Genomic DNA, 10,651 nt, shown 5'->3' with positions numbered 1-10,651 from the left:
GGGGAAATGGGAACAGCTGCCACAATTCCCTCAAACACTTCCTAACCTTCTTCCCACTCAGACTGCACGGGCAGTGAAGTGCAAAATCATTTTTATTAATTAAAAACTCCCAAACTTCAGCGTGTGCGTGCTCAGCCACACCCTGAACACCTTTATCATGCTGGTGCTCAGAATTTTACGTGTAAAAATCAGTTTATTTGAGGATGGGACTTTGCAGTGGTAGAAAGGACATTCAAGTGTTTGTGTTTATGCTGGACTTTAATACGAATAAATAGTTTTACTGCACTTTTTCAGCCTAATTGCAAGGATTTGAGAGGCAGGGGATTCACTTGGCTGGAGGGGTGAGGCTGAGGAGAAGGAAAGAGAAAAGCAGCTGGTTTATGAAAAAGGTTGGTTTATATAAAACAGCATTAAATGCCAAAACTAAACTCAAATGTTGACCTAAAAGCAAAGGTTACCAGAGCCCTGTGTGTTAGTGCTGGGTCAGAGGCTGAGGCCTTTTTACCCTGAGGCTGGGGTTGACTTCAGAGAAAGCCTCCTGTGGGTGACAGATCAGTCCCCAGCCATGGCAGCACCACCAGGGAAATGTTTGCAAACAACTCAAACACATCCAGGGTGGGAATAATGAATCGCTGGCACTGCAGGGCTCCCTCCAGCCCCAGAGGCCAGGCAGTGCTGGAGAAGCCCTGCAGAGCCCAGAGCACCACACAGCACCAGCCCCAGGGCACAGGGCTGCACAGCACCCGGGTGGATTATTTACATTGAGATTATCTGCTTGTGCACATTGTTAAGTTGAAATAGATGCCAGAAATGTTATCTGGACGTGCACCTGCCCGGCCCAGCGAGCGCTCCCCAGCTGGGATTTGCTGGGGAGATTGGTTTACACTCAGCTCTTCGCTCCTTTTAAGTCCAGTCCAGCAGATGGAGAAGTTTGGGTTAATGTGGAATGCATTTTTCACATAATGCCTGTGGGGAGATGAGGAATGACTAAAATAAATAGTAATTAGACAGCAGCATCATCGTGCATGGGATCTGTTTGGAGTTATGGATGTGGTGTCCAGTAAAACACACAGAGCCTCAGGCAAGGCAGGGCACCAACCCCTCTGCCTGGAGCTGCAGGGACATTTGGGGACGTTTTAGGGAACAAGGACAAGTGACCAAAGCAGCAACAAGTTGAGGAGAAACAGCACAGGATGTTACAGTGGAGGAGCAGAGCTTCTGGAGAAGCTCTTTGTCACAGCACTCCATAAACCAGGAACAAAGCCCAGGGGTGGAGAACACCTGATTCCCCTCAGGGCAGCCTGCAGGGATCCCAGGGCTCTCTGCACAGGGTTTACAAGAAGTACCTTGGTCCTGGTCACTCTGGCTGTGCCTTGGTGCTGGGTGTGGCCTGGAGCAGGCCCAGGGGCTCCTTCCTTCTGTCCAGGAATGAGGTGAGCAATGCAGCACCCCCAGCCTGGATGTGCTCTGTGAACAAGGAAAACACAGAAATGTAGTGTGTGATAGACAACAGTGGTGTGATGGCAGAATTTGTGCAAATCCTGCCTCACACACCAGTTAAATAAGTTGCTGTGGTGGTTAAAGAACCCAGCACCCCTTTTCCTTCACCCACGGTGTCTCAGCAGGGATTTCAGAGCTTGTCCTGGTGAGTGGCTGCACCTGAGATCCATCACTGGCAGTGATGGCAAAGCAGAACTGAATGTGCTGCCAGGATGAGAAGCTGGTGCTGCCTTTTGCTATCAATAATAAAAGAATAAATAAGAATCCCCAAGGGCTGTGCCAGTAGAGCCCAATCAGGGATTGCAGCAGGGGAACTCCCACCCCTGGGTCACCCACAGCCACCCCTGGATCACCCAGAGCCACCCCAGAGTCACCCACAGCCATCCTAGAGTCACTCACAGCCCCCCCTGGATCACTCACAGCCATCCCTGGATCACCCACAGCCATCCCTGGATCACTCACAGCCACCCCTGGATCACCCACAGCCATCCTAGAGTCACTCACAGCCCCCCCTGGATCACCCACAGCCATCCCTGGATCACTCACAGCCATCCCAGAGTCACCCAGAGCCACCCCTGGATCACTCACAGCCATCCCTGGATCACCCACAGCCATCCCTGGGTCACTCACAGCCACCCCTGGATCACCCACAGCCATCCCTGGATCACCCACAGCCATCCCTGGATCACCCACAGCCATCCCTGGGTCACTCACAGCCACCCCTGGGTCACTCACAGCCACCCCTGGATCACTCACAGCCATCCCTGGATCACCCACAGCCATCCCAGAGTCACTCACAGCCATCCCTGGATCACCCACAGCCACCCCTGGATCACTCACAGCCATCCCAGAGTCACCCAGAGCCACCCCTGGATCACCCACAGCCACCCCTGGATCACCCACAGCCATCCCTGGATCACCCACAGCCATCCCTGGATCACCCACAGCCACCCCTGGATCACTCACAGCCATCCCTGGATCACCCACAGCCACCCCTGGATCACCCACAGCCATCCCTGGATCACTCACAGCCATCCCTGGATCACCCACAGCCACCCCTGGATCACCCACAGCCATCCCTGGATCACTCACAGCCACCCCTGGATCACCCACAGCCACCCCAGAGTCACTCACAGCCATCCCAGAGTCACTCACAGCCATCCCAGAGTCACCCACAGCCATCCCTGGATCACCCACAGCCACCCCTGGGTCACTCACAGCCATCTCTGGGTCATCCAGAGCCACCCCTGGATCACCCACAGCCACCCCTGGATCACTCACAGCCACCCCTGGATCACTCACAGCCATCCCAGAGTCACTCACAGCCACCCCTGGATCACTCACAGCCACCCCTGGATCACTCACAGCCATCCCTGGGTCACTCACAGCCACCCCTGGATCACTCACAGCCATCTCTGGGTCATCCAGAGCCATCCCTGGATCACTCACAGCCATCCCAGAGTCACCCACAGCCACCCCTGGATCACCCACACCTGGGGCTGCAGCGGGGCAGGGCTGGGCCTGGTGAGGGTGAGCAGGTGCCTGGGACAGGCACAGGAAAAGTGTGCAAGGGCAGGAAGGAACTCAGGGAATGGGAACATGTGGGAAGGCTCTGGGAGCAGGTGCCTGTGAGTGCCAGGGTGCCAAATGTCCCTGCAGCAGATGAGCAGCTCTGCTGGAGCACCCCCAGGGCTGCTGGCTCCGGGCTGTTTGAGGGAGAATTCAGGATGATGCTGAACACACAAAGGGCATTTCCAGCAGCCTGAGCCTCTCAGCTGCACAGAAACCCAGCTGGGGAGGGCACCAGAGCCCACAGCCGTGGGGCTGCTGGGGCAGGGCCTCCTCAGCTCTCCCCAGCTGGCACCCTGTGATTCCAGGGATCTCCCACTGCCAGGGAGTGACTCCACACCAGCACCTGCCCCTGGGCTCACACCTAACCTGGAGCTGCCCTTGGACCACACAGGCACTAAAAGGGCTCAGTCTTCCCAAGTTTCCTTTCCCCTCCAAGTTCCCCCACCAGCCTCTCCCAACTTTGGCTGCTCTAAAACATTTACAGATCTAAAAAGCAGAGAGAAAAAAAATGTTCACCTGTCGGGTGATATAAAACCAATCTTCTACTAAATGTGCCAGAATAATTTTTCTCCACCTCAACCACAGTTAAAACCTTCAGTCTATTCATTACTGTCTTTTTATAGTATTTTTATTTAATAAAACCTATTAAGACTACCATACAAATCTCTTTACTTATGCTTTTATCTTTTAACTGATCAATTTTTATATTGCTGACATCCCTTCTTCACCATTTGCTCATTTAAAAATTCATAGTATATGAGCTATGTCTCTGGAGAAAACGTCTATAAAATTTGTTACAGCTGGCAAATGTGTATGAGTCAGTGATAGCACATGACTAAATGCTTCACAGAAAATAAAATTTGTTTCTGTAGTAAGCAGAACTGTTTAAATGTTATTTATTTTTATGTTTCAAAGAAAATATATTGTGAAGTGCTGCATTGATTTAATACGCAGCAATGTCTGTGTACACGCTGTACTGGGGAAATTTATGAAACCTTTGCACAACTCCTTTAATTGAATTTTCCAAATCTCTCACCACACACAAATAATCAATATCTTCTGCAGAGAAAACCAGTCAGAATTATTACAGTCTTTCTTTTCAATTTTGTTGTCATCAGCACATACAGAGCACCTGGATATTTGTAATGTCTGGATAGCAAGTTATTTACACCTCTTAAACATATAATTGCTACTAAGTGAGTCCAAACTAATGTTTCTTTTCTTTTTTATTTAAAATAATTATATTCATGGGAGAAAGCAGTATTTATTCTCATGTAGGAGCTGCTACATGTTGGAAGAACTACAATTCTTGTGAATTTTTCATTAAGCTTAATACTCTAAACTAGATCCACCAGAATTAAAAATTCATAGCTGTTGCATCTCTAAAAAGGCACGTAGGAAAATAGAGTGTAAAAACAAGGGTGAAATCTGTGAATAAATGGGGCTGACACCTAAATCTAAAATGCAGGTTGACAGTTCTCTGTGTACTTGTCTGGGGCCTCCAGTCATATGTCTCATGTGCATTTCTGTATCTGCCACTGCAGTTAATGGCTTAATATTTCATCTGCATAGCCCAGGGTGCTCCATCACTGCAGAGCCCTGGAGCTGCCCCTCTCCCTCCTTCCATCCCAAAACTCCTCCAGCTGCTGGGCCCACACCCCAGACTCCTCCAGACTCAGGCTGCTGGGAAAATTCAGGGGTGGGTACAGCCCCACAGCCCCAAATCCTGCTGGGAAGGAGCAGTGGGGAGCTGCCCCAGCTCCTGGGGCTGGCTGGGGACAGGATTCCTCACCTGTGCTGGAAATGCAGCCTGGGGCACTGGGCTCACTGGGATCTGTTCCCTCTCCATCTCACCTGTGCTGGAAATGCAGCCTGGGGCACTGGGCTCACTGGGATCTGTTCCCTCCTCTCCTCACCTGTGCTGGAAATGCAGCCTGGGGCACTGGGCTCACTGGGATCTGTTCCCTCCCCTCCCCTGGCAGGGACTCCCACGGGCACAAACTCAAACCCACAGAATGAGGAGACCTGAATTCAAATCTAGCCTGAGCAACAACAGCTTTTCATGCCCAAGACACCAACTGGGCAAACCACAATCCCCACTGAGTGAGGAGCTGAGATCAGCCCTGCCCAGGTGAGATGGTAGGAAAGCCCCAGGAGCACAAACAGGGATGTTCTTCCACAGGGAAGGGCAGAGGAGCCAGGCCAGATCCCTCCAGTGTTACAATTTTTGCTCAGCCAGTTTTCCCAGACTCAGTTCTCCCAGCAAAGGGACAATGGCATTTCTTCCCTGTAAGTACAAAGTTGGCCTGAGGAAAATAAATGTGGTTTTTAGGTTAGGGTTTTACAGTTGGAAAAATCCACTGCTGTATTCTCCTTTCCCTCAGAAGATCTCCAAGGAAGAGGAAGAAAAGGTGGGGCAGACACACAAGTACATCTAAAGGTCAACAAATCTGCTACACTTGATTTGAGAATGATGTGAAAATAAACCCCCAGCAACCACCAGAGCCAAGTGGTTCAGCCTTAGAACACCCAAATTCTGCACTCAAACTGCCACCAAATGGAATACATGGTGGAATTCTGTATTTTTACCTTTTTACCAGGTTGAAGGAGGAGCTCTGATTATTAAGGATGTGTTTATATTTTGCAGTGGTTGTGAAATGGGATTTATGTTTTAAAATAAATGCAGTTTCCAGAACTGGACTGGCAGATGGAAACTCAGGAGTTTTGGTCCCTGATTTCTCAGCTTTGCTTTCATCAGTGATTTCAAGTGGCATGGAGTAAATTCCATGCACTGAGCCCTGATCAGTGTCCTGGAAAGCCACCACTACTGCCCCAGGAGCACAAAGCTCAGCCCCTTGTGTTCACCCCACCATGAAAGCTGGGAATGCTCAGAACTCAGGGAGGATCAGATTTGCCCCTGGGCTCAGCAGGATGAACAGCCCCACAACAATTCCTTTGTGTTTTTTATTTCATCACAGCCTGGCCAGAGTTTTCCTCAGCACTGCAAGTATTTGATCTCTGGAGCACTCTCATGGGCAGCAGCCACGGTTTGTGTCAGGGCTTTGGGGAGCAAAGTGTCCCTGTCCTTTGTCACAGTCAGCTGGAGCAGCTTCCCCTTTTAGGAACTTCACTCCTGGAATCTCCAAACCTATGAAATTTTCCTTCAAAATGTGCACATCCCAACCTGCACATCCATTCTCAGCACATTTTGGACTCCCAGACACCGACTCGATTCATCTCTTGGCAGTTGTTTTACAATTTGCTTACTTTTTATTCAAAAACATTTTGTTTACTGTAAATTCGAGTCGTGGGCAAACAATGATGCCCTTTTTCCATGCTGGTCACCCAAAATGATAAAGTGAGCTCTGCACAAGGCTGCCCATTGAGGCAGGAATGTTCTCTGTGAAGTTGTTTTTAGAGGAGGTCGTTTATGTAAAGTAAATAAATTTCATGCCTCACCATGTGATGATAATGTGACATTCCATCTGGACCAAGCCACAGAACAGTCATAAGTTTTAAGCCTTGCCATAACTAATTAAAAATAATTATGAAAAACCCACATCTGAAACTAAAAGGCAAAGAAAAACATCTACAGATGCTTCTCTTTGATCACAAACTTCTCTGCCTCTCCCGCTACTGCATTTTCAAGACTGCAAAATTGAATTTATTCTTTGTGATAGCAAAGCTGACGTTGGAACTTGGTCAAAATCGCTCAGCTTAAACTCAGAATTCTCTTTTCCACTCTCCCTCCACAAAATATCTCTCACCTATGTGTGTTTGGGGCTCGGGGCTGCTTTCTGGAGCAGAGCTGGAGCTCCAGAGTGTGTGGTGAGCAGCAAGGAGCAGAGCACAAGGGCAGCAGCGAGTGCTGCCAGCCCTGGCTGCAGCAGGAGGACACAGGGGCTGTGAATCAGCACCTGCACGCTGCTCAAATCAGCCCCATTCCCTCCCAAGGGCTGGAACTCCTTTCCAGCTGCAGCTGATCTGCTGCAGCCCAGCAAATCCAAGCTCGATCAATTTTCTGTCCTTTAAGAGAATTCCCCACAGCAGAGACACCTCCCCTGCTCCTGGTTCTGGGTTTGCTCTGCTTTCAGATGGAAAATGTGAAGGTAACAGAAATATCAGAATATCCCAGGGGAAGGTTGCTGCTTTTACTGAGTGTGAGGGAATTAAACTGTCCTGTGTGTGTCCCCTTCCCTCCTGCCCAGGCACTAAAGCAGCTGGGGATTGAACACCACCAGCTTCCAATATTTCCACAGCACTGGTCATGAAGAAACCCCAGAGCTGGGATTCCACAGTGGGTGAAACACCCCACAAAATGCACAAGGTGAAAAAGGTTTTGCTGCAAGACTGTGACACTGAAAGCACAGTGGGAGGGAGGAGGATGAGGAAGAACAAGGATAATTGGGATCTACAAAAAGTATGGGAAACCTGCTGGACCATGGCACAAGTGCAAGGCCATGAAGGATTCCTTCTCCTGCACAGTCTCATGGGGAAATACCCAACACAATGAAAATAGCAGCAAATATTCAATTTACATTTGCAGACCATTGAGAAGAAACACATTTGATTGTCATTGTTTTCATATCCTACAGGTTACCCACCTTACTGCAAGTGAAAAGGACTGAAAAGAAATCAAGCAAAAGGAATCAAAGCATCTGTTACACAGAGTTATGAAGAGTTTCTTACCTCGGGCAGCGACTTTTGCATGGTTTGCTTTCAACAGCTGCAGTTTTTCTGCTTGACTCACTAGTGAAGAAATAAATCCAAAATCAACAAATGTTGCCCCAGAGCTTTCAAAGAAAATAATACCTCTGCTGCCTCCTTCACTTTCAAAGCATTTCAAGGGAAAAAAAAAAACCTCTTGCCTATGTAACTGTGCTCAAAAAATTAACAAGAATTTTCAGAATTCAGAGAATCCTGACAAGTTTTGCCTCCAAGCCTCATCCCACATTTTGTTCCAATGTTTTGTTTTGTTTTGTTTTTTTTTCTAGTGCTGCCATGGTTCCTAATTCAGAGATGGGGGAAGGATGCAGGATGGGAGTGGACACAGGAGTGGCAATAAGAGGTCTGAGCTGTCCTTTGGGCTGGCTGCCTGTCTGTCTGTCTGTCCCACCCCAGTGAAACCCAGACTGTGCCCAGGTAACTCCAAGGTGGCCCAGAAAGGATGTGGCACTACAGTGGGAACAGGGCAGGGCATGGCCATGCAGGAGGGAAATGGAATGAGCTTTGGAATCCAAGCCAGGGAAGAAATGGGGATTGAAACGCCAGCGTGTGATGCTTCCATTCCACTGGGGCTGGCAAGAAATCTTCTCTGGTACCTGTGGCTCTACTGCCCACCTGCTCCCAACTGCAAGAAGCAGCATCCAGGCTCCCAAGGTTTGCTTTTTGGGCTGCTTTGGAAAAGCATTTCAGATGTGGCAGCTGTGAAGTGCCCTTATCCCAACAGGACAAGCATCTGGAATGTCCATCATTTCAGGACACATGAATAGAGATTTTTAAAGCCTGGAAATTTATATTCAGCCTAATCCTGCTGACAGGCAAACAAACAAACAAACTAACCAACTTCCTCGGAAGGGGAGAAGAAAGGCCAAGCAATCCAAGTGCAAACGTTCAGCCTAATCCCCACCTAAGCACCCACTAAGTATCTAACTATTTACTGAGCATTTCCATAAGAAAAGGTGTTGCTTTTCCAGGTTTGCCCTCCCCGTGTGCTTTTATGTCCCTGCTGGATGCACAGGGACACTTGAAGTGCATTTTCCTGAGTGCTGGCGAGCAGCAAAGGGAACATCTGGAGTGATCCCCGCTAAATGTTCCGAGGGGATAAATAAATGTACTGAACCCTCTCCTCACCCAGCGCTTGGGTTTTCTGCAGTTCAGCACTCAGGACACAGGACGAGTGTGAGACTCCAAGGATGTTTTCCAGCTCTCTACTGCCCTCCAAAGCCTGGAAAACAACAATTAAAATCATCGTTAAATCCCATTCCCAATATCTACTCCATATCTACAACACACCAAAACCAATTTGGAAATTGTTCATAAGCTCTAAATTCCTCATTTTCTAAATAAGCATTGCAATTAAAATATTTTCAATTAGTATCATTGGGGTTTTTTTGTTTTTTTTTTGTTTTTTTTTTTTTTTAATAAAATCTTGTCCACAGGAAATAAATCAACACAACCCTCTGAATACACTGAATTATTTCTCAGCTATTGATGTACAGCAATGAACCTTGTGCTAAATTCAGTCAGGAAACAAAATGGGGAAAAAAGAGAGCAGTGATTTGCATTTTAACATGTACTGGACTATTAAATAATGATACTTTAGTGCTAAATTAAATGGTACAATCACTTCAACACAAAAGGATCTTTAATCCTCAAAGACATAAAAATCTATGCAGTTAATTCATATTTACAGTTATAAATAATAATTGAGAACTACTTCATATTTGTTCTATTTCTGTACAAATTAAAAACTGAGGATGTGGAAAAGCAACTCTTCCAATTTAAAAAATCCAATAAGTTTTTGAGTTTGTTTGCATTTTCTGGATTTCCAAGTCCAACTTGCCTGGTTTCAAGTCTTTTATTTGTTTCCCTACCCCTTCAAAGTCAAATGTTGCATAAAAAAATCCTAATTTTGCTTTCAAATCCTGTATTAGAAGTAGTTTAAAAGACAAATCAGTGTAAACCAGACCTTCAGGCTTGTCAGATTTGCTCTTAGTTTCAGAATTCTGGGCAAGGAATTTCTCACTTGGGAGTGCAGTTGCAGGAACCTGTGTAAAAAAGGTAAAACAATTCCAATTATCCACATCCCCACTCACTGAAAATCCATGTTTGCAATGTTTCCCAGAGTTTTTTCTCGTTGGAATGGGGATGGATCCAGTTCAGCTGTGAGGATTTGTATCAGTGTACTGGACAATGTATTTTCCATCTGTAAAATTAAGTGTATGGAAGTTCACATGAATATTAAGTGTAGGTGTTGGTTTAGACCCGTTCTTATTTGAATGTCACTGCTGGTCTCCTGCAAACCTTTTAAAAACATTCTGAATTATTGAATGCAAACATTTCCATATCAATGAGGCCTCTAATTACTCCAATTGTTCTGTAATTCCGTGTTCCTGTCACTAAGAGATGAGGCTGAATGTGTTGACCAAGGGATTCACTGAATCACAAAAGAACCCCCCAATTAATCAATTTACAGTTTTACACCGGTATAATGTTAATATTTTATTTTCCACTGTTTAAATGTCATCCCAACAATCTGTCCAGTTCCATTACTTGGGAGACACTATCCCACACTGAAGGAATTTCAGCCTAAAGATGTGGGAAAACATCCAGCAGAGGCAAAAACCCCAGGAAACAAACGGGGAGTTCAACTGCAATACTGAAAATAGAGAGCTACAACTTCAAAGCTAATATTTAGGAGAATAAACATCACAGTTGTTGTCTGGTGGTGAAAATGAGATGCAATCACAGCCCTGCAGCCATAGCAAACTCCAAACCGAATGCACTTACACGTCGTGCTCTGTTTGAGGCTGCCCTCTCCTGGATAATCCGCACTTGGATTCGCTCTGCTCGTTCC

General features: G+C 47.0%; 1 protein-coding gene across 2 annotated transcripts in view; it reads right to left on the bottom strand.

Moving 5' to 3' along the window:
- Positions 1–74: 74 nt before the first annotated feature.
- ITGB3BP (integrin subunit beta 3 binding protein) overlaps positions 75–10,651 on the bottom strand; it is a 20,774-nt gene continuing 10,197 nt past the window's right edge. For both annotated transcript variants that reach the window (XM_066555335.1, XM_066555336.1), the window contains exons 4-9: positions 10,585–10,651; positions 9,764–9,842; positions 8,926–9,019; positions 7,762–7,821; positions 1,347–1,467; positions 75–966 (exon numbers count right to left, since the gene is read on the bottom strand). The exon at positions 10,585–10,651 is cut by the window's right edge. In XM_066555335.1, coding sequence (XP_066411432.1) covers positions 1,358–1,467; positions 7,762–7,821; positions 8,926–9,019; positions 9,764–9,842; positions 10,585–10,651 — 410 coding nt within the window. In that variant the 3' untranslated portion in view covers positions 75–966; positions 1,347–1,357. The remainder of the gene's footprint in view (positions 967–1,346; positions 1,468–7,761; positions 7,822–8,925; positions 9,020–9,763; positions 9,843–10,584) is intronic.

Source organism: Molothrus aeneus, chromosome 9 (assembly GCF_037042795.1).
Source record: "Molothrus aeneus isolate 106 chromosome 9, BPBGC_Maene_1.0, whole genome shotgun sequence".
In the NCBI taxonomy this organism is placed as follows: Eukaryota; Metazoa; Chordata; class Aves; order Passeriformes; family Icteridae; genus Molothrus; species Molothrus aeneus.
Note: the sequence above shows the minus strand (reverse complement) of the source record. Positions and strands in the feature narration are given on the sequence as shown.